The following is a 24,629-nucleotide window of genomic DNA, read 5'->3' as shown; positions in this document are numbered from 1 at the left end:
AAAAACAAATAGAAAAATAAAATAATGTTTTTGTTTTTTAAATGGAATTATGTTTTGTTGCTCCATGATTTAAAATTCATGTTTTTCTTATACATTATTCACATTATTCACTGCAGAAGATGACAGTAAACAACGAACTTCAATGAAGGAATATATATATATATATAATGTATATCCATTTAAAGAAACTAATTCCATACCCTGACTTTTATTTTATGGTGGGACCTAAGGCCTACAACTATTTTTTACCCACATTCGTCACACAATCATGTGCAAATCATGGTATTTCAAAAGGAAATATTTCGACTGATCCCCGATATCAAAAGATTTAGGAGTAATGTGAGTAGACATGGTAAATGAAAACGAAGAAAGAGGAGCACAGGACAAAAAAAAGAAAGTCTTGATAGTTTATGCCAACTTTTCGTCATGGTATTTGTATTGTATTATTGGATACATGAAAGGAAACGCCAGTCCATCAGCATAGTTTTTCTTTCAGTTATTAAGATAAACTTTAATATTTAACGATAAGTTTTAAAGCATGGCTTAATCTTCACGGAAATATTGATACATGGACAAATTATATATGTACTAAATTAAGACTGAAAATATATTTTGTCTCTCAAAATTATAAAATCTTTTTTTCTTCTTGATAACTCAAAATCATTGTGATGGACTTGGATCTTTCTTCTCTCCGTGTATTTAATTCTAAATCAGCACATTAAGACTGTAATGAACGTTTTATCATAGTACTGTTTGAATGCCTGGCACGTTGACATAATCTCTCTTCATGTCGTCATTCATTTCTTCGTAGTTAGCTTCTTGATCAGGTTTCTTAAGATCTTGATAGGTATGATGTTCGGAAAGATTCGCGTATCTCTGAGAATCGGTATTAGGATCTTGGTAGTTAGCTTCTTGACCAGGTTTCTTGAGAGCTTGATAGGTATGAGGGTCGGTAAGATTCGCGTATCTCTGAGAATCGGTATTAAGATCTTGGTAGTTAGCTTCTTGATCGGGTTTCTTAAGATCTTGATAGGTATGATGGTTGGTAGGATTCACGAAGCTCTGAGAATCGGTATTCAGTTCTTGGTAGGTATGGACGTCTGCCTGTGACTGATCAAATGCAGGGTTCTCATGCTGCGGAGACGAATCCGATTCCTTCCCTTTAGTAGATTCAGAAGTGGCTGATTCATCGCTGAAAGTTAGTAATATAAACGCATAGATAAATTGTATCTATTAAATAAATAACACAAACAAATTATAAAGTTCCAAGAAATGGTACATAGTAACATATCAACAAGACATGTGGGAATTGATATGGTACTTTTAAAACATACGCCATTAACATACTAAATCTTTCACTCGGGTTGCCATAACATTAAGAAAGCGTTTTGCTTTAGAATATTTACATTGAATAGCAATTAAGAACAAAGAAGAATGTAATTAAATAACTTTATAGATTTAAACAAAATAATAATAATAATCTTAATTCAGCTTGTATTTTGTCATGACCATACGGTTTTATCATCTCGCATGAAGGGGTTCGATGAGAATGGACTGATGAGAGGAACAAGTTAAGTACAAGGTATCTCTCTAACCTTCGTCGCTTGTAAAAGATGAAGATCGAACTAATAACGATAACAATCACAAGGATAGCACCAACAGCGCTTCCTACGGCAGTTGCTATGGAACCTGAAGGAACTCCGGCTGAAGTTGATGCTGGTGAAGAAGAGGAAGTAGGTGAAGAGGAAGGTGTGGGACCTAGGATGATAGTGAAAAGAAATGACATGAGTTAGAAATACCAAGGTAGCATCAGAGTTGATAGATCCATAATAAATAAATCAGATACTGGAATAGAAATAGTGACTGGCGTACTGATGGCGGGGGGGGGGGAATACAATCCAAGCGGGGTTTATTTCTAATTCGATACCACACTGTAAAAACCAGGGTGTAGAAATTCTTACACCAGTATGGTATTGCATTTTTTTGAAACCATTGGTGTTATTTTCAACACCGGTCAGATTTAATATGCATTTAGCATGCATTAATAATTACTGGGTGTTAAGTAACATGGTGTAGTTTTATGCTCGGTTTTGAAAGTATCATCACGTGATTTCGTTTAAGGCGGTTGATTGGTCGAATAAGTTTTCACAAAGTGTACGCGCGCTTAATGATTACTTTACACGTTGTCACATCAAAATACATCTATCATTATTTGTTAAGCAAATTATAATAATGCACATCAATTTTGTGAATTGTATTTTCCTTTGGCAATTATTGACCAATAGATTATTTGTCCGATCTTGTTACAATTACATTAACGTTTTAGCAATAGATATATTGATTATATGATTACCAGTAACCGAGAAACAACATGCATGTTTATTATCTATTCGTGTACCAGCCTGTATCATTTAAATGTTAATTTTGAATTTACTTACAGATGATATGTGTGATGAAGTTAATGCAAGGAGATTAGAATATACCTATCGGTGGACAGTTGCCAACATCGAATATGAATTATCATGTTGACACTGGTTCTTCTACCCTGGTCGATAATGGTCGATAATATAGGGAATATGGTATGTGGGACCCTTAGAAACCCATAGATAAATCTCTAATGGATCAACAAGAATATAAACACCAAAAGTGGAATTAAATTTGTTATGATTCCAGGTATTGGTGTTAATCTACACCAGTAGGAGTTGTCAAATGTTAACACCAAGAGTGGAATTGAATTGTTTAATTCCAAACCCTGGTGTTAGATAACATCAGCTGGTGTTTTTCGAGATACCGGTGTTGAATTTAACACCCTTGTTTCCGTGGTCTCCGACTGGGAAGTACCTACAAATGTACCAGATATCTTGCAATGTGCATTTTAAACACATAATATAGGGAGATAATAGGGATAATAATAGGGGAGATATTTATTGACATATTTTGCAAAAATTATGCTTATTGTGCAAATGGTGTTTTGAGAAATGTGATGTTATGAATTGATGTTTAACCATATATAATTTGCATGTGGTTGGACGAGCAAGTGTGCGCTTGTAAAATGGCGACTGGCTAGAATGCTCCCCAGGGAGTGGAAAATATGCATACATTGTGTGCGGGTAAGCCTGAATCCGATGACCGGGGTAATAATATATCTGTAAAGCGCTTAGGCATATCGTTGGATCGATGTATTGAGCGCTATATAAACACGGAGTATTATTATTATTAGGTGTATATTAAAGGTACTATGTCCCTTTTGCAGCCAACCTCAAATTCTGTAGAATTCTATAGAATCAGATGCGTTTGTGTATTTATCAAGTTTTCCAAAGGGATGGCATTATTAGTCACATGCTCCATACCCCCTTACCCCTCCCCCACACACACACTTAGCTTTCCTCACCCACCCAGCCCCCCCCCCCCCCCAAAAAAAAAACAGCACCAGAAGCGAAAACTTCACATAAACATACAGCAAAAAATGTTTTCTAACTTAATTTCATACCATGCTCATTATATTATATTATTCACACACAGCCACCCTACTACACATGGATCTACATGTATATGCACAAATGTAGGCAAGCCCCCTAATGAATGATATTAATTACAAAAAAATGATTTGTGACATGTACATTCATATGCCCCCCATACACAAGCATAATTGCATATCATACATCTTAAATATCATTTGCTATCTTGTTTTCTTGATGGATATTACCATCCACTTTTTCTCTCTGTGTGACCTCACATGAAAAGCAATGACAGAATTGATGTATTTCATATATGTGTACCATCTGATTCAATTTAAAATGTTTAGAAATCACACTGCTAGAATATTAAGCCCTGTCATATTAAAACGGTAAGGCTCTGGATCTATTCATACTAACATTCAATTATTCAGCCAAAGTAAGCTTGTACATGTATTGTAACTTCTAAGCTTTTAGAAACTATACTCTACTATACTCACTTTAATTCTTAAGTGTAAAACTCAGAAGTACACTGAAAATTACTTTCAAACTGAATGGCTACCAAACAGTATAACTCTAATAGACATGGGTTGCACATCATAACATATGCAACAGTCCATAACGATGCAACCTCATCCCTTGACAAATCTTCTACAAAACCTAAATCACTAGAATAACTGTATGAAGAAGACCAAGAAGTTTCAGAATAGGAAAGGTCTTCTGAAGCCTTCGCTTTTTAAATTATACGGCTTGTATTAAACGTGGGATTTCTCCTCCATAACACACTTCATGTACAATACAAGCAATTTCTGTAATCTTAACACCTCCCAACCCTTCACTACTCTTACATCTACGATTGATTTACAGAAATGATCATGACTTTTCATACAATTTGTTCTCAAGGTTTTCTTCTCTGTCCCTTTTGTGAGAAACTTTGTATAATTCCGGTAGCAGCTCAAGTGATATCTCACTTCCAATGCGACAGGGTCCTTCCCACGAATCTCTATCAGAATCTTCTCATCTTTGTGCATTTCTGCAGCAAGTACTAGCTTACCTGCAGAAATTGTTTCACACAGAGTTAATTTCTCCTTCTGTCTTTTCCTTATAAAATGGTCATAAGCTGTTTTGTCTCTTCTACATAAGATACACTGTAGTGGAAGAATATGCCGAACCCTTGGTTGAACACAATTACTCATCTGATTGCCTTGGTCAAAGTTATCAGATATTTTTGAAGGTGGCTCCTTTATCACTGATTCCGATGCCTCATGTGGAACATCGTTGGTTTTTGTGGCTGAAGCAAGTTTTTAAAGCCAAAAAGAGAAACAGGAAAACAACTTATTATTGGTCCAAGCTTTACATGTATTACAGGAGATGCCCCATATACAATTCGAACACATGTTCAGTCCCCTTCCTAAAAAGGAATACACACATTTTCATTGTGGAAAAAATAATTTGTCAACATCTTAAAAGATTGAAAGCTGAATAACGGTTTTATAATGCTGACTTGCTAATGTGGTCAATGAATACCCAAGCTATTTTCTGAGTGGCATTACTGTTAGCTGAATCAAAGTGTTATTATTTATAATTTCCACCCAATAATGTCGTTCGAACTTTAATATGTCATTAGACGTTTTATTACTCATATGCTATACGAGGTCAACCGTAAACAGTTCATCACCTTATCTTACATGTATGAGAACTGAGATTCAGCACTCGCATTAAGACAGAAGTACATATAATGACTAAAACTGGAACAGTTGCCAGGATAGACAACAGTCAAGATTTAATTTTCTTTTTAAGTATTTTTTTTTTCCAACAAGGCTGACATTTCTTGTACGATACGTTGTACTCTACTGCCATTCAGATGTCACCAATTATTAAACTAAAGTAGAACCTTTGAGTGAATTCAAGTATTTTACAATGATTTTATAATTTTTTTAGAATCTATAGTGGTCATGTTTTCACTTCTAGTATTAACTATCATTTATAAGACACCAAAGGCCCAAACGCAAGCCTAACTCACTCCGGCAAAGCATAGAGAGTCGATGCTAATGCGTATTGACCTTTAGCATTGCACTACGTGTTAAAAGGCAGCATTTGCAGTTATGAATAGTCAATACATTTTTAATACACAAATTCACGCAATTATGCCGATGTGGCTGATCGGCAAGTTTGACAGTAGACCTACAAAAATTGTATTTTACTGCTATTTAGGTTTCATCAATTGTCACTAAATTAAGTACCGATTTTGAGTGAAATCAGTTAAGTTTTTTTTACAATGGTGTTTGAAATGTTGAGAACCAATAGCACAGCTTTTAATACGCAGCCAGGATAGTAATTCAGCTATGGGTGTCCTAACTTTGCATTTTTTTGCATGCCTGTGAAAGTGTCTGCTTAATATTTCAAAATATATAGACCGTACGAAGTTATTTTTATAATTTTATGATTTTCATGAAGATAGCCTACCTACATGCATAGTGCCTGTATATTTTATGAAATGAATAATTATTATGTGGGTAAAATCAAGAGATTGTTTAGAGATAAGCCCACTCAAGAGAACCGAGACCTTAACAGAAACACAACTGGGCCCAACAGTCTTGTGACTAAAACCTGACGAAAACTTCATAACAATGCTTTTGAAATAGTTTTAAAATGACAGCAATAAATTACCTTCATGTCCTGATCTTTCTTTATTCTTCCTGGCCCTCTCAATCTTGGTTTTATCGGTGAATCGCATGTAAACATGCGCAATTATATAGCTACAGTAGCAAGCACTGCACTCATTCCATGGCAGCAGACACTGCATGCATACAAAGACTCAGAGTACAGGGACTGTGATTGGTCAATTGCACTCTGGGCTCTAACACCCCAGCTGTGAAAATGTACAAATTTAGAGATGGGAACATTTGACCATTGTTCTTAGATATATGTCCATTGATCATTTAGGACAAAATAAAGTACTGCCCAGGGGGAGGGGACCACGGAACTGAAGAATTTCGAGGCTTGGCCCATGGTCTAGTATACAGCTAAAATTGACACGAGGTTATATTCCGCAAATTATTTATTGTGTATTTTGTAGAAAGATACGAACCCTTGTCGGCTTGTGTAATTTAACGTTGGAAATTTGGAATCGAATTAGGGTCTGGAGCGAGGAATACACGTGGTTTAGCTGACCACAAGTGAAAGACAGTTTCCGCTCTCTTTCTCTTATGTTATTCTTTGTTTTATCATTCTATCACTTTCTCTTTCTGTCTTTCCTTTAATTTTGATTCTTCCTTTCTTCCTTTTATTATGTTATTCTTAGTTTAACCATTCTATCATTTCCGGTCCGCCTTTCCTTAAATTATTCTCTGTTTTATTCTTGTACTGTAATCTCTTCCTCTCGTTCATTACTTTCCCTCCAAAACACACTCACTTCCAATTACAGATCACTTCCTGGCAAGGTTTGGGTTCACACTGCATGCTAGATGGGTTTAGAGCGGTCTAGGAAGCGAACCGGTCCAGAAGACCAAATCGCGAAGTGATCTTCTGGATCATTCTGGATCGGTCCAGAAGATCGCTTCCTGGCACGGTTGTCCGTTCTCACTCACAGTTAGACCGATCTAGCCTAGACCGGTCTAGCCAAGATCGGTCCAGGAAATGAGCGAGAATGGGGTCTAGATCGTTTGCCTGTACGGTCTGGAGTATCGACGGTCGTTAAATCTAAGATGAGGCCTTCGTAGGCTGATTATAGATCTTATTTTGATCTGTAAATTTTCAAGCATAAATAGAAATCAAAATCAGTTCGAGAAAAGATATCTTTAAGTCTCCTGCGGTAAGACAATAACAAGCACAATATAAGACCAATCTAAGACGTGTGGATTCGTCAAAGTAATCGGTTGAATTTGAATGCTGGTAATCGTAATCAGAACTTCCATAAGTGGAATAACGAGCTGGATGTGACTGGTTGTCATCATCATACACTCTTCCATTATCACCACGGGCAACACCGTAATGATTCTTGCGAAATAAAAAAAACATCTCCTTGGACTTCTAGGAGAAATACAGCAACTACACATAATGACAATAATTATTGCTATCGTAGAGATGCCCCCTGGAGATTCAGTTTTAGTAGTACCTGGGATGACTGTGGTGACAAATCGCGTTGGTACTGTAGGGAGCTTGGATGGAACCACCTCTACAGCAACAAGGATTACACGCTCTCCCATTCCTTTCATATTCTCTTCATCAGTTGCCTCACACTGAATAGTCTTTCCATGATCACCAACAGTGACTGATGCAATGGTTAGCGTATTATCACTCGCTGTATACCGTGAAGCTGGTATATCTTCAACTAGCCATCCATACGTGTCAATGGGTGTATTGGTCTCACTCGTAGCCTGGCATGTGTACACTGCTTCTGATCCTTCTGGGACTTGGTTTGGATCCGGTGGAAAAACTACAACATTTGGTGTCGAAACTATATTGAAAGTGGGTGATTGGCAGTTAAGAGAGTTAGATGCACTCTGCATCCGGCATGTTAACTGTACACCTATATCAGAGACATCTGGTATGTAACTGAAGTTGTTGTACAAAACCCCATTCATCACCACTGGTTCGGGCTGCCCAGATATCACGGCCGAGTTGCGCAGCCACTCCAACTCTACCACTGGAAGACCGGGTTCAGAAGCACAAGACAACATCACAGCCTCTCCCAAAACAACTCTCGTCGTGCTAGATGTCGGAAGACATGTTGGCGTTTCAGTAGGCTCATATTCCACCTGCACTTGTGAAACATCAGATTCTATGAGTACAGTTCCACATCCATTATTACCATCATTCGTACAGAGTTGACATCTGTAATCACCTGCCACAACAGGAGTAACACCGTAGAAGACCAGGCCATATACATTCCCAGACGACGATGGCTGCAACTGAGTAATTGCTTCACTTCCTAAAACTGAAGTAATAGCTTCACTGATCTTGTCATTTCCATTTGAAATCCTGACATCATTAACAACCCATCCAATGACATCATTTGCATTTTGAGTGGTATAAGCGCATTCTAAATCTGTCAGACTATTATCACCAGGTTTAAGTCCGACAAAACTTTGTGGCTGTTCTGTAAAAGTCTGAGCTCTGGCGTACAGAATAAGGTCACAAATCAAAATCACGAAAGTACTGAGGAACACGACTGATTTCTTGTCCAATGCCATTTTGATCGTGCTCATTGACACTGGGACCCACTGGGACTGCAGTAAAAATTAAAACAGCTTACCTCTGTCAGTCACTGTCAAGACTTTTTAGCTTGCACAATTATTTTAATTACGACCAATCACAATGTCTGATCTCGCTCGATGTATTCAAATAATAGGAAAATTCTCCCTCAATGGTACAAAATGAAGAAAGGTAAAAGTAGCTAGGAGTCAAAACTAAGTCTACCGTTAGGTTCAGCGTCCAAATGTACCTCCTGATGGCATTTGTTTTATCACGGAAATGATGGTACGCTTGGGATCATACAGTACAGTTCTCTGTATATAATAGCTTGTCGTCATGATACAGCCGAAACATTAGTCTACTGTCTGTGTGGGTTCAATCATGGACTTCGTAGTACTTAGGACCATGGTTCAATGGATACAGCGGTCAGGTGATGTTTAAATGTCTCTCATATGCAAATTATAATGAACAATGTATTCCATATTTTATTTGTTCCGCCTATACAGTACGTCACGCTTTTATGGATATTCATTGCATAGCGCGCGCGTATGGTAAGCCGTTTTTAACATTTATTCCTATTTCTTGATATCAAGAATAACCATTGCTTTAAAACAGAACATCATTTCTTGATATCAAGAATTGTAAAAGTGATTGATTTCGAACGCAAAAGTATTGCACGAATTCATCCTGAGCGTGCCGTTTTAAAATGTATTCCTATTCTGATTTCGAACGCAAGAGTTGTGCAGAATTTCATCATGAGCGCGCCATTTTAACATTTATTCCTATTCTGATTTCAAACGCAAGAGTAGTGCAGAAATTCATCCTGAGCGCGCCAGTTTAACATTTATTCCTATTCTGATTTCGAACGCAAGAGTTGTGCAGAATAATCAGCCCCGCTGCCTTTAGGGGTAAAATTTTCCCATTTTTAAGATAATGTATTGGCAATTTCTCCTTGATTTTTGCTCATATAATATATAACATCGAGTAAAACGCGTTAACAAATGTGATGCTTGGTCATGTACTTCAGTTTAGGTGTAAAAATACTTATTTTCGAATTCACCCGACTATATGAGTTTGTTAAGGGTTTTACTCGAAACAGGGAGTTCTTGTTTTTTGTGTGAAGTAACACATCAATCCATTGCATAATTATTAAGAAACTGAAACATGTTTAATTTGTTTCCCACCTCATTCCATATCCTGGACACACACAACAAAATATTTGGGTCAGGGAAATAAACTTTGACACTATAGTAACACTTAACTGAATGCATTAACTCATTAAATTGAGATTGATAATGCACAACAATGAGTTTTGTTAATTGGACATTGTAGTGACATGGCAAATGAGTATTTTAAATTCGTGAGTTATTTAACCTAATGTTGTGAGTAAATCGCTCCATCTCAACTAGTGAGTAATGCTTCAATTACTCAGTCAGTCAGGTTATTAGGCTTATCACATGTGATTAAATGGCAAATGAGTAATCTAAATTAGTGAGTTATTTAACAAGTCTGCCAAATTTCAAACTGCTTTAATAATCAGACGGGTTAGTTTTGTTAAGAAATGTGAAAATTAAGTACTAATTGACAAGTTTAAATCAAACAAACGAGCACTTTTCTTTGTTTGTGCTCTTTATTGTTTATACTTGTCTGATGTTTACATATTGTGCATTCTATAATTTTATTTATCAGTATTCGTATTTAATATGTGCCTAAACATCCCCTGCTAGAATGGTCATACATACATGTTCACTACTTGGATTGCATTATCTAACTCTATTAATTAACTTCTAACTCTATATCTAATGTTTGACCTAAACATCCATCCTTATATAACACAATGATTTCACGTTTATTTTATTATGCATATATAGTCTATGTTTATATTCACAACTTATATTTTAATATATCATCGTTCACATCCTAACACATTATAATTGACCCATTAATCAACTTGAATCCCACTGCTTAGTAGTCGTAGTAGTAGTAGTAATAGTATACTAGTAATAATTATAATACTAATAACAATAAAAATGATAATAATAATAATAATGATTGGTAATTTATTGATTATTGTCCGAAAATATGGTAATAATGCTTTCCATCACCAATAGCAGGCAAAAACATTAATACTCGATACTGACAAAAATTACAGTACAACATTTTCTCAAAACCCGATTAGCATGATGGAATATGCCTTCCTACTTAATGGCATACGTGTATATACATGACTCAATATTTATTCCTTATATTTGCATCAGCATTGAATCATTCAAAAAATATCTTATATTTCGTTTTCATCATATACCTCAGCAGATAACAAAAATCAACAACAAAATCAACAACAAAATATCAATCAATCAAAAATCCAAAATAGAATTATGTTTTGCTGCTCCATGATTTAAAATTCATGTTTTTCTTATACATCCTTCACATTATTCAGAAAATGACAGTAGAACAAACTTCAATCAAGAAAGATATATACATGTATATATATTATATATGTACATATATAATGTATATTTATTTAAAGAAACCCATACCCTGACTTTTATGTAATGGTGGGACCTAAGGCCTACAACTATTTTTACCCACATTCGTCACACAATCATGTGCAAATCATGGTATTTCAAAAGGAAATATTTCGACTGATCCCCGATATCAAAAGATTTAGGAGTAACGCGAGTAGACATGGTAAATGAAAACGAAGATAGAGGAGCACAGGACGAAAAAAAGAAAGCCATGACAGTTTATGACAAATTTTCGTCATGATATCATATTTGATAGACGCCACAGTCCATCAGCATATAGTTTCCTTTCAGTTATTAAGATAAACTTTGATATTTCACGATAAAGGTTAATGCATGGTTTCATCTTCACGGAAATATTGATACATTGACATTTATATGTAATAAATCCAAATTGAAAATATTTTGTCTCTCAAAATTATATTTTTTTTTTCCTTCTTGATAACTCAAAATCATTCAAGTTGTGATAGTACTGTTTGAATGCCTGGCACGTTGACATAATCTCTCTTTAAGGCGCCATTCAATTCTTCGTAGTTGGCTTCTTGTTCAGGTTTCTTAAGAGCTTGATAGGTATGATGGTCGGTAAGATTCGCGTATCTCTGAGAATCGGTATTAAGATCTTGGTAGTTAGCTTCTTGATCGGGTTTCTTAAGAGATTGATAGGCATGAGGGTCGGTAAGATTCGAGTATCTCTGAGAGTCGGTATTAAGATCTTGGTAGTTAGCTTCTTGACCAAGTTTCTTGAGAGCTTGATAGGCATGAGGGTCGGTAAGATTCGTATTCAGTTCTTGGTAGGTATTGACGTCTGTCTTTGACTGATCAAATACAGAGTTCTCATGCTGCGGAGACGAATCAGACTCCTTCCCTTTAGTAGACTCAGTAGTGGCTGATTCATCGCTGAAAGTTAATATTAAAAACGCATATATAACTTGCATTGACGAAATACATAATTAAAAAAATAATAAAGTCCCAAGAATGGTATATAGAAACATGTCAACATGACATGTGAGACTTGGTATGGTACTTTTAAAACGTATGCCATTAACACAAAATGTCTTTCAAACGGGTTGCCATAGCATTTAAAAAGCGTTTTGCTTTAGAATATTTACATTGAATAGCAATTAGGAACGAAGAAGAAAGTAATTAAATAACTTTATAGATTAAAAAACGTTAACAAAAATCTTAATTCAGTTTGTATTTTGTCATGACCATACGGTTTTAGCATCTTGCATGGAGAAGTTCGGTGCGAATGGACTAATGAGAGGGACAAGTTAAGTACAAGGTATCTCTCTAACCTTCGTTGCTTGTAAAAGATGAAGATCGAACTTATTACGATAAAAATCACAAGGAAAGCACCAACAGCGCTTCCTACGGCTGTTGCTATGGAACCTGAAGGAACTCGGGCTAAAGTTGCTGCTGATGGAGAAGAGGTAGTAGGTGATGAAGAGGATGGTGGTGTGAAGGTGGATGGTAGTGAAAAGAAATGACATGAGTTAGAAATACCAAGGTAGCATCAGAGTTGATAGATCCATAATAAATAAATCAGATACTAGATTAGAAATACCGAGGTATAGCATCAGAGTTGATAGAGAGGCTTCATGATAAATAAATCAGTTAATGGAATATGATCATAATTGATTGCAATGACTAATGGCATGTGAAATGATAATTATAAACATTTAGGTCAGTCAGGAACCCCATGACTTTTACAAGCCGAGTTGCCTGTCTGATTATCAAGATATTTCTGATTGGAAATCAAAATCAAATTTTGCGTTTTCCTAACGGTTTTTGTAACACTCCAGTCTATTGGGGAAAATGAGTATGGTAAAACCGGTCACTCAAACTGAGGTTTTTACTTTTTTGAGGCACTTCATGAGTATTTTGAAGCGAAATTTAGTTAGGGCTTCAATATTACACCATATCACAGACACTGATAACACGTAGGGCTATGCATCTCAGGTTTAACATTGTTAAACGATGCTTTAATAATAATACTGATAATAATAACCTAATGTGAACACAACAATGTGAACGCATGTGTAAACTTATTAGCAGCTCTCTATCGAAGTAAATGAAAAAAACACGAATAAAGCAGTAATGATATCAAACCTATTGGGCAGCTTTCCCCTGTCCATTGTAGATGGCATCTACCTGAGCTACAAGAACCAATCGCCGAGTTGCAATCATCTCTACGGGAACACAGGTTGTAACATTCAGTAACTAAAAAACAAATGGGAAAGATTGTGCATTTAACGATTTATAAATAACTTGTAGATTATCAATGTAAATATTCCTAACATGGTAGGACAGATGGCAGGCAGAAAATGATGAACAATTATGCATGAATCCCCAAAAATATTTACAAATCAATTTAATGCAAAAATATAGTCTCACGTGAGTTGCAGCTATCGGGCATGTCCACTGAGTCTGATGTGAATCCTACTTCACATTGACCTTCTGTTGTGCTACAGAATCCAGAGACCTTGTTACAACCAACATTATCTGGACAGTTACAATGATCAGTGCAGTCGACACCAAAATAACCCACTGGGCAAACGGATGACACTGTAAAACAAGCACAACGATAGATTTGTTTTTGTATATAAAAGCTTCAGGTAAATATTTTCCAAGGATCCTGTACTATAAAAGGCCTTTTTATATGTTACTATAAGATTTAATTTATATTGGTCTCGATTTATTAGTTATGACTATCTAGTTTCTTAGTTGCAACGGTGACATGGAATATCTCTAAAACTTCCAAATTCAAAGTGAAAAACCAGCACAACCCAAAGGTGGTTTCTTTTTCTTTCTTCGTTTCTTTCTCCTTCTTCTTCTAAGTTCTTAATCTTCTATTTCTTCGTTTTCTTCTTTTCCCACGTTCCTTCTTTTACGGCCGACACGGACAGATAGTTCTGTGTCTGTAATGTCTAATGAAAAGTCCTCACCCCTGTCTGAGGCCATGCATGTGGATAATATGGCAGCGGTGGGATACCATCACGGCCAAAAATAAATCAAACAAAAACCTTAAATATTTGAACTTTGAATGGTTCCTCGAAGTCTTTGCAGCTCGTGGACCTATAGGTGGCATAATGCAGCGTAAAAAGAAATTATTCATCCCCAATTTGAAGGCTCCTAGCAGTGGTTTAATGATGGAAAGAACAGCTCACCGACAGATAGATACAAAATAATGTTTTTCAATGTCTAAAAAATCTCTTATTAAAAGGTGTATCCTCCAATTATTTTTTTTCATCTTAAAGAAATGCAATTTTTGTTTAATTTTACAAAGACAACACATATGGAAACGTTTGCTTGCATTTTTCTCATAAAAGAATTTGACCACAAACTGACTCTCACACGGTGTTGAGTGCTCAGGGGTCACAAGCCACTGGCTTCATCGGGCAGGTAGTTCCATTATATGAATGGCTAAATTAACTATTACAAAATGAGGGGACACATCACATTGTAGAATAGGGACACACTGCATTGTTTTTATTGTGCAGAACATACTCTTTTATTGCATACAACTATAAAACCAAAATGCATTTTGTATTCTAACAATTGGAGTACAAAGAATAATAACAGGTGAATGAAATGCTTTAAACATCACAAACACCTGGGGAGGAAGCATTCATAAATTTGAATACATATAGTTGATAAACGACTCCGATGAAATTATAAAACCAAAATGAAATTTGCGTTCTGGCAATTGGAGTACAAAGAATGATAGCAGGTGAATAAAAATGCTTCAACAGCAACACAAACATCTGGGAAGCTAAGAAGCATCCATAAATTGGAATAATTTAATTGATAAATGACTCCGCATGTAAATGTTTGTTGGAGCAGAAAGCAGTGGATTCCTAACAACTCGAACCCATTTAACAGAATGTCGGAACGTAAATTAAATTTGGCGCGGTTGGAAATGCATCTTTCTACCCTGCGACTTTAATGGTACGATCCAGTAAATTAAAACAGTAAAATGGCTCTTATTTTAAAATTACTCATTAAATAAAACCCAAAACTTCAGTGATATCAGAAAAAATATGTTATATCTTACTAATAATTAAAAAAGATATAAAAACAATGTGAAAGTGTCGCATTTTACGATAAAAGACACCGATTTAGCGAAGATGACCTCATCAGTGCGCTTGCATCAGGGAATTCAAGGTCAAAAGGTCAATTCAGACGCTGATAAATTATTGGTCGAGCCTTTTTGTTTCCTTTATTCCGACATAATTATACAATCAATCAAAACAAGTTTAATGCCAAAAGAAAGCTAACGATTAGTATTTTCATTAACCGCTTGCCCCAAAGTCGCTTGACCAAAGTGAAACGAGTGAGAGCTTGCGAGAGCGGCCAGAGTGTGATTGAAACTCGCTATTTGTTATTCTTCAACGCAAAAAGAGTCGACATTGTGCTGGATAAATGTATTTTTTCCGACGAAAGTACAGAAAATTTGCATATGGTTTTTTTATATTATACTTTATGAAATGTTACCCGAGTGACTTCCGGGCGCCCCAATGCTGGAAAGAAACGCACATTTTAGAAAACTTCACTTTTTCATGGAAAAATGCTTATTTGTTCTATGCACGCAAGTCAAATTGAGCGGATGATACAACGTTTCCATTATGTGCATCATCTGTTCATAATTATATTACTTTGTATATTCATATTTCAAACAAATATCTTTGAATTGATTTATATTGAAACCCTCCCCTGTCTCTGGCTACGTCCAGTATGATACTTTACCTTGACAGCCTTCTCCTGACCACCCCGACTCACAGCCCTCTTTACATCTCCCAGTAAACACATTACACGGCATTCCATCTTTACAGTGACAATACTGGAGACAGTCAGAGCCAATCTGTCCATAGCGGCATGCTAAAAATATCGAATAATGTAATTCCCAGTATTAGCAATTTGTTAAAACTGAAGAAACTTGTATTCAGAGTTGAAATCGAAACTAGACATTGAATTCTTCATGTGATCTGTCGCTTTGAACGAGACATAACACATGTAGAAACCCAATGATCTTTTTTAAATTTACGACACAGCCATGTACATGCATCATTTTTGGACAAAATACTTAACTCCGTTTCGTAGACAATCAACCATGCATGAAGTCTTTCGTCTATGGCTGATTGTCAACGGAACGGAGTTAAGTCTTTTGTAGATTCTGTTTGTTGATACGGCAGGCAACCAGTGCTACGAATTTGTTTGATAAAAAAATTGTTGAAACGCAAGCTTTACTTTGAACAAACAGAACTTTGTTATTCCTAGCTCATACGAAAGGGCAGAAAATGAACTTTTTAGAAATGTAATTTTCTCTTTGAAATTCAGATACGGTCCGCCAAATGACTTTTTGGTACCCTTTCTTCAAATTGATTTTAATCACTCATGCGTGAAATATGCATCATATGAGTTCTTTAAAATGAAAGAAAATTATATAAGCTTTATATATATGTGTCATTTATTAATTATAATTGTGATTAAGTTATGATCTAAGCTTTACAAATGTGTGTCATTTATTAATAAATTTGATTAAGTTATGATAAAACATCGATTATTCTCGGTTTCGTTTGGTACGCATTGTATATAAATAGGACAGGTCGCTTCAAATGAAATTAAAAATCAGAAGCCGGATTATAAGTATGCCTACAAGACAGTGATATAGGCCTAAAGTATATGTTTCGCTTGACAAAATTAATATAGGCCTATATTTAAATGAAAAATGTTTTTACAAATATTATTTTCATGCATAAATACTAACAAAAAAGCCCACTTTATTGCTTGCTTACAATTAATTATATTATGTTAAGAAGAATAAATAAAGATATATATACATAAAACAATTTTCTCGAATCGATTTGAATTTACGATGTGTCTCAATTAAGATGTTACTGTGTTTCTGAGTGATCTAGGCACCGTGCGTCAACAAATTAAAAGATCACATGCGCACGCCAAGATCACTGTGCACGCCAAGATCACTGCGCACGCCAAGTATAGCCGAGAAGCCTGTTTCAGCTCGAGCAAAGCTTTCAATGCAATCGAAACGGGCTGACCAGATTAAACGTGATTTAACAGAACTACGAAGTTGTAAACCATCAAGAGACTCCTCATAAATTGAGATTCTTGTGATTAATAATATTCAGTTTCTTACATAACTGAAGATAATGTAGAATTAAGTGTCGTAGTCGAGCGGTTTAAGCACTTGACTTGACATTCAAAGGTCGTTGTTCGATCCCCAATACTGCACTAAATATCCTTGGCAAGGCATTAATCTTCATTTGCCACATCGTCACAGGTGAGGTAATTTGGGTACCTGGCAGGAATTAATTCCTTGAAATGCTGGAGCGCTGTTATAATGGCAGCTAGACTAGACTGGGTTAATAATTAATGCCCTTCGGATAGAATTTCTAGATAGACGGCGCTATAGAAATGCCTATAATAATCATTATTATATGGCATATATTTTCAGTACTGAATGAACGCCATAAAACAACTACCAACAAAAACAATGACCCAATCGTATCCACTCAATAGCGCAGATTCACGCTACGTCACGACTACTGCATAATAATTTTATCGGGTTCTTACCAGTAACCTTTAACTTCACCAGGGCCGATTGAGCATCCTCACTAGTCGAGACCAAACAGGTGTAATCCCCAGCATCCGATGAAACCGTATCAGAAACGTTGAGTTTCATCCTACCCACGCCATTATCAGCCGATATGACCAGTTGATGCAGAGCTGGATTTGCCGACGTACATTGTGTGACGTCACAGATGCCGATCTGATCGCTGTGTCCATTTTGACCATCAAAAGACCAAGCAAACGATAATCCTTGTGAGTTGGTAGGAGAGAAGGTGCAAGTCATCTCAGATTGTCCACCGGCGAAGGTGGTAACGGGTCCTCCACTCGTCACAACCAAAGCAACAGACCCTGTACAGAAATTCAGAAAATATTTCAAATGTCGGAAATGTCATTTTAATAGTGAATTTTTTGCTTTTTTATTAAATTGAAATTCCAGGAAAACATGATAGAAATATGTTTGTGGGGGTTCTTTGAGCCCTTAGACTGTCGACCATGTATATTTTCTGTCACTGAATGTTTGAATATTAAAATAAATCTTTAATTGAATTGAATTCGAATCGCTGGAATAGGCCTATACTGTAACAGTGACCAAAACAATATATACATTTTTAGGTGGTATTGTCATGATTGCACAAATGCAAACAATTTCTCCTCCGGGAATCAACAGGCACTTGTTGAGAACTGATCACCGGTAGGATCAAGTGATTCTGTAAGGAGAGTCCCGAACAGGCCAGTCAACTGTGTACTGACATTCAAAGGTCGTGGTTCGATCCCCGATACGGCACTAATGTCCTTTGGCAAGGCATGAATCTTCGTTTGCTACACTCGACCCAGGTGAGGTAAATGGGTACTTGGCAGGAATTAACTCCTAGAAATGCTGGAGCGCTGTAATGGCAGCTAGGCTAAAGCCGGGGTAAAAAATAGTGCGCCTCGGAATAGAATTTCTAGATGGACGGCGCTATAGAAATGCCTATTATCATTATTATTATTATTAGGCCTACCGCTTAGGTGACATTAAACAGCTCTATTCCATTTTAAACAAATAAACGAACAGTGATAGTAGACAAGTCGCCATTATAAACACGTTCACGCCAAACAGTGCATGTATTCATTCATTATTTTTGCACAATAGTTCGTTAATTTCAAATGTTTTTAAGTAGTTTAGTTAACTTCACAAAGGTACAAAGATTATAATGTTGACACTTACTTGTTATTATTAAACAACACGTCACCAATCCAAGAAGAGAATCCATTATTATGTCCATCTTCCACCCTTACGAGTGCATGATTTGATGATATGTCGTGATTGCGGATTGCTAACTTCCTCATTTACAGTGAGTGTGCGTGTGGGTGTGTGTATGTGTGTGATGGGCGGTTTGGGAAGAGGTGGGGGGGGGGGGGTGATGGCAATCAGGCACCGGAATTTCTCGCGTGAGCACACCACACATACGACTTTAATGGAGATGGATGTGAGATTTTGAGAAGAAAGAAACTGGACTCACTTTATAGGACGTTCTAAAACTATTTTTATTATCTATAAGAGTCTCTTATATATATTGATTCTGTCAAAATTTTCGACAGCTCATTAATTTTAACATGATTTGTTTTCTATGCAATTGTGCGTGTGCGTGTGTGTGCTTGTGTGTGTGAATGGGAGAGGGGGTCATTAGAACTGCACATACCACCCCCCCCCCTCTGTCAGAGAGAGATGCCTAGCCCCCTCCCCCCCCCCCCCCCAAAAAAAAACACAGATAACGTTTAGCAGTTTGTGTAGTTCAATGCAAAGCTTGTTTGGTTTCGATGGAGCTTCTCGGATTTCTACTTCTGTTTCCTTGCTTGCATGTAAAAGCAGCCTTCAATCGATAAGCATAATAAATATACGAACAAAAGAGGAACATACGAAACTGATCTCAAGGAGTTGAGTGCTCACATTTGATTTTCTAACATGAAATAAATAAATTACATGCTTCAAATGCACTCATAATTATGCAAATGGCCGGTTTACACGTATAACCTTTATTCATTTTCATTACATTTCATTATTTTGTCTTGTGACTATATCATATTATTATAATCTAGTTTGTGATTTCCTTTCCACTTTTAGTATCCTAACCAACTCCGAATTTGGCTGTTTATTTCAAAATAAGTTTGATAATAATTAATGACACATGTAGTACGAGTACTAGGCCTACACGTGATTTGTATGACAACTTGGCTGAAGAGAATAATAATGATGCCGACCAGTGGCGTACGCAGGATTTTTTCGAAGGGGGGGGGGTTAACATTTGAAAATCGCGCCGAAAATTTCGCAACGACTCAGCCAGTCGCTGAATAAGCGGGGGGGGGGCGTGTAAGAGCATTTTTTTTTCTTCTTGGTCCCAAAAATTTCGCAACGGCTCACCAAGCAGGTGAATAAGCGGGGGGAGGGGGGGGGGGGGGGTAAGAGTACATTTTTTTCAAGGAAATTGAAAATTCGGCCGACCGATATTTCGTTTAGTTAGGGGGGGGGGTAAGCTCAAATTTTGCTTTGGTCACCCTTTAGCACATAAACAAAAATTGAGGGGGGGGGTTCGTACGTGCCTGCCTTGAATCAATTTAAACAATAAAGCTCTGAAGTATGATGCTAGAAGTCAAATCCTTAAGGGGTTTCAGACCAAAGAAGAACAAGTCTATGGCTTGACCCACGTTAATTGCATCGGCCAGAACTTGGTACAAGGCGATTATAACGAGACCTTTAAATACCCTGTGTTTCTCAGTCATCAGTCCAAGAAAAAAAATGAGTAGGATATCATTAGACAGAAAACAATTTACTCTTCATATTGAAATATATATTACGATCACAATCGTTATTAATTTCTAATTAAGAGTTTAACAAGTTTGGTATATTTTTTTTTATACGCACTGTACTTATTTGATCAATGAATTGGAACGTCAATTATTCTTGGATATGAGTATATACCATTCATAACATTTCTTCAGTCAATGAATAAAGCTGTGAGAAGTAGAAAAATAAACATATTTAAGCTCCTAATAGCTTATAATATTCGAATTGTAATTGACTCCTTGTCTGTTCATTGGCCTTTTAATACATCTAAGTTCTCAATTTCTTTGTTTCGTTAATTTTTGTTCTGCTTTAATCGACCTTCGGCATCTTATGGAGTGGGAGAGGGAGACTCTTTAACTTAAAATAAGAATCATAAAATGACATAATGGCAAATCATCTCATTGTCCTATCACCGAGATGCTGACCAGCAACTAACCTTTGGCCCCTGAAGACTTAGACTCATCCATAGACGTTAGCAGTAGCCATTTGCTATGAAACGTGTGTTCTTCGCTCTGGTAGACTGATCCCACGTCTAGATTGAATGAGCCAATCATCACATCGCTCCTAACCACGTGCGAATCGAGGACCTGTATAGGTAATGAGAGTTTAACTTTGTTTGGTGCTCAATGAAATTATATTTTCCGTTTAATCGAATCGATGGTTATATAGAATTAAGTCGAGAAGATAGGCAGAGGGTGACGAAATTACCAACAAACACGGTAACTTTAGTAAAATGACTTAAATCAAACATGTAATTAATGAGAGATTTAAAATTACTGTAATATTATACAAAGGGGTAATATTCGTTTGACTTTGTACAATGAAACACGAATGAGAAAATGAGAACTGTGGATAGCAAAAGGATGTGAGAGATCAGAATGGAAAAAAAAAGAGATGGAGGAAAAGAGAAGACATGTGCGATGACATAGAGGTGAGAGTAGCAAGATAATATGCATTTTACATCACTATGACGTCAATGATAATAATAATAATATAATAATATTGGATATTTATATAGCGCACTTAATTATCCACCCTGCAGGGTGCTCAAAGCGCTCCAATATTACCCCGGCTCTGCTAGGCTACGACGTCGGTGCTCACAGCATTCAAGGAATTACTTCCAACCGGTCCCCATTTACTTCACCTGGGTGGAGTGTGGCAAATGTAGATCAATGTCTTGACAAAGGACATTAGTGCCGCGATGGGATTCGAACCGCGGACCTTGAAATCGACAGTCCGGCGACGTATAATGTAAGTAAATATTTCACTTTTACATTAAATAATCAAACAGGCAGTGGAAATATGAGCAACAAGCTGTGGCAGTGTCTATGTCCATCCATTGCGGGGCACTTACATCATGGGGCGGCCCACGTAAACTGGTGAATAAAATGCGAATTGTTTTTAAAAAAGGTTACCGATTAGGGGAGTATGCAGGTGGAAATGGGGATCCTATCGTCCTCTCTTTTCTCATCATTTTGCCCTCTCCTTTTCCTTCTCTCTCTCTCTCTCTCTCTTCCTTTCTCTCTCTCTCTCTCTCTCTCTCCCTCTCTATCTCTCTCTCTCTCTCTCTCTCTTTCCCTTTCTCTCTCTCTCCCCTCCTTCTCTTCTCTCTCTCTCTCTCTATATATATTTCTTTCTCTGCTTTTCTTTTCTCATGAATTTCCATTCTACGCCATTGCTATTAGAGACATTATTTAACCTCGTGTATGCCGAAGTATGATAACCACCTCTAAATGGGGCTTTAAATGACAAAGTCAATTTAAATTGCATTAACGATCAATATTAAAAAGGATGAAAAAGGTTAATATCGCTATTGTTTGAATATGTATGATCTTTACCATCACTCTGAACAGTGGCGTACGCAGGATTTTTCAAGGGGGGGTTTTGAAATCGCAACGACCAGGAAAATTTGAAAATCGCGCCGGCCAAAAAGTCGCTCAGTGGGGGGGGGGGGGGGGGGGGGGGGGGGGGGGGGGGGGGTAAGCGGACATTTTTTTTTTTTTGGGAGTCCAAAAAAAAATCGCAACGATCAGCCAGCCGAAAAGTCGCTCAGTGGGGGGGGGGGGGGGGGGGGGGGGGGGGGGGTGGGGGTGGGAAGAGGACACTTTTTTTTTTGTCTCGAAATTTGAAAAATTGACATTTTGCTCCGTTGGGTGGGGGGTAAGGTCACCTTCTTAGGTCAGCCATGGGGGTGATTTTTTTTTTTTTTGATTTAATAATTAAAAAAAAAAAAAAAAAAAAAATCCAAAGGGGGGGGGGGGGGGGGTTTTAGGATTTTTAGGGGGTTTACACACATAAAAATACCAATTTAACCCCCCAAACACCCCCCCTGCGTACGCGCCTGCTCTGAACAATTCAGATGCGGGTGATTAACCAAATATGAAATGATCGATATTGGGTACAAATTTACAAATAACACTGACGCAATATCACTTAGTGTGTTTGCTGACTTCCGGCTGTAATTGAGCAAGCGAGGTCATAATATCCGGCGACATAATTATTGATGCCTGCTCCATTGGCGGATAGTCCGACGCCTTATACTCCAGTCATACCGTAAGACCGACCCCGAACCGAAGCCAAACCAACACAATATTAACACTTGTGAAATGAAATTGTATGATCAGTCAAAATATTGCAGGTCTTGCTATCGGTCTCATCAGGTGTGACTGGTGTAAAGCAAAGAAATGCGCACTTAGCAATTAGGCAAATCGTTAGATGTTAGCATACAGGAACATCGGCGTAATTTACACATATTTTGACAATCTTAGCATCATTAGGACTTTGACAGTGATCTCAGCATGACGTGTTCTACCTTTCCACTGACAAAATGACCATGAACCATTTAGCGATTATTGAATATATTTGCTCAAGAAACGTGTGATCTGTATGCTGGTCGTGATTTAATCTCATTCAATGAGCAAAAATGAAGGTGGAACTGAATAAAGAGACCGAGTATTCTACCAGATCGAGCTATAAATTAGTATCTACCTAGTGAGTATCATACGACAACAAGCAAATGGACTATTCTCTACGAAATGCCAACAATACATGGACCTGGTTATAAAAGTCAGTTTTTCCAACAAAACTTACTTTTTTCGAAAGAACTGTAAATGTGAAAAACCGTCTCAGGACAACGATAAAGAGTATCTTCAAGTTTAATACTTTAGAGTGTAACTTTCTCATCGTTTACAGCTTAATCGTTCTCCGCCGACAAGATCAAATCATAACGGTATCGATTTTGCATGAGGCATTTTGCGCGTCATATGAATAAACAGGGACGCTTGGACAGAAAACCAAGATGGCAAACAACAGTTCAATCTCAGAAATATTTTTATCTGAAACCGTGTTGATAATAGCGAGTAATTCCATAAGCACCTTTCTGTGCACAGTTCTCAACATTCTCCTACTACTAGTACTGGGTTCTGATAGAGAAATGCATGATGTAACGCGATTTCTGTACAAAGTACTGGCCTACCTCAACATGCTCTCTTGTGTCACTTGGCTGTTGACCATTCTCCTCTCCTTTATACCTATTAGCATCAATTGCATCGTGTCACGAGAAGTCTCCCCATTCATCTCATCGGTATTCTTGTTCTCTCTAATGACCACACTGAGCTTCATCGGGATCAATAAGTACATCATGGTGTCACGCCCTCTGCGCTACCTAACCCATGTCACGCTAAGACGCGTGAAGATATCTGTGGCTACCACCTTGACGGTGTGCTGGATCGGTACGGCATTCTTGATGTTACCCATTCCAGGGATTTCACTCTCGCAGGGATCTGCGTTCCCATGTAGGACTAATCATGGAGAAACAACGGCTTCTGCTATCAACTTTGCGGTTGTGGTCTGTGTCATGGTTCCTATTGTCGGCGCCATATTATGTACAACTGCGTCAAATGGTGGTCTCCTTTGGATTATGTGGAAGCACACGAAGCGTGCTGTCCATCCGCAAACTACTACGACCAACGCTGTGAGAAAATCAGAGACTCTTTGGGTAGACCCTAAAGAGGGGACATCAAACATTGACTTCAAATC

The 24,629-nt window shown here is 37.2% G+C and overlaps 1 protein-coding gene across 1 annotated transcript; it reads right to left on the bottom strand.

The window, feature by feature from the left end:
* Window positions 1–11,244: 11,244 nt before the first annotated feature.
* LOC105446902 (multiple epidermal growth factor-like domains protein 11) lies at window positions 11,245–19,436 on the bottom strand. Its single transcript, XM_011684311.2, has 7 exons — window positions 18,975–19,436; window positions 17,771–18,115; window positions 15,923–16,054; window positions 13,571–13,741; window positions 13,286–13,396; window positions 12,472–12,589; window positions 11,245–12,073 (listed from the first exon to the last, which is right to left on the bottom strand). Exons 1-7 carry the CDS (start codon window positions 19,030–19,032, stop codon window positions 11,629–11,631), a joined length of 1,380 nt encoding a protein of 459 aa, XP_011682613.2. The 5' UTR covers window positions 19,033–19,436; the 3' UTR covers window positions 11,245–11,628.
* Window positions 19,437–24,629: the final 5,193 nt, after the last annotated feature.

This window comes from Strongylocentrotus purpuratus, unplaced genomic scaffold, assembly GCF_000002235.5.
Source record: "Strongylocentrotus purpuratus isolate Spur 01 unplaced genomic scaffold, Spur_5.0 spur5_scaffold_10, whole genome shotgun sequence".
Taxonomy (NCBI): Eukaryota; Metazoa; Echinodermata; class Echinoidea; order Camarodonta; family Strongylocentrotidae; genus Strongylocentrotus; species Strongylocentrotus purpuratus.
This window is presented reverse-complemented; position numbering and strand designations above follow the sequence as displayed.

Bases quoted from the DNA above. Each gene is read 5' to 3' on its own strand.
- LOC105446902 (XM_011684311.2), bottom strand. From the start codon at position 19,032: ATGGACATAATAATGGATTCTCTTCTTGGATTGGTGACGTGTTGTTTA. The intron at 16,055-17,770 runs GTAAGAACCCGA...CGATATTTTTAG, and splicing joins GGTGAAGTTAAAGGTTACTG to CATGCCGCTATGGACAGATT. The intron at 13,742-15,922 runs GTAAAGTATCAT...CTTGTTTTACAG, and splicing joins GTCAGGAGAAGGCTGTCAAG to TGTCATCCGTTTGCCCAGTG.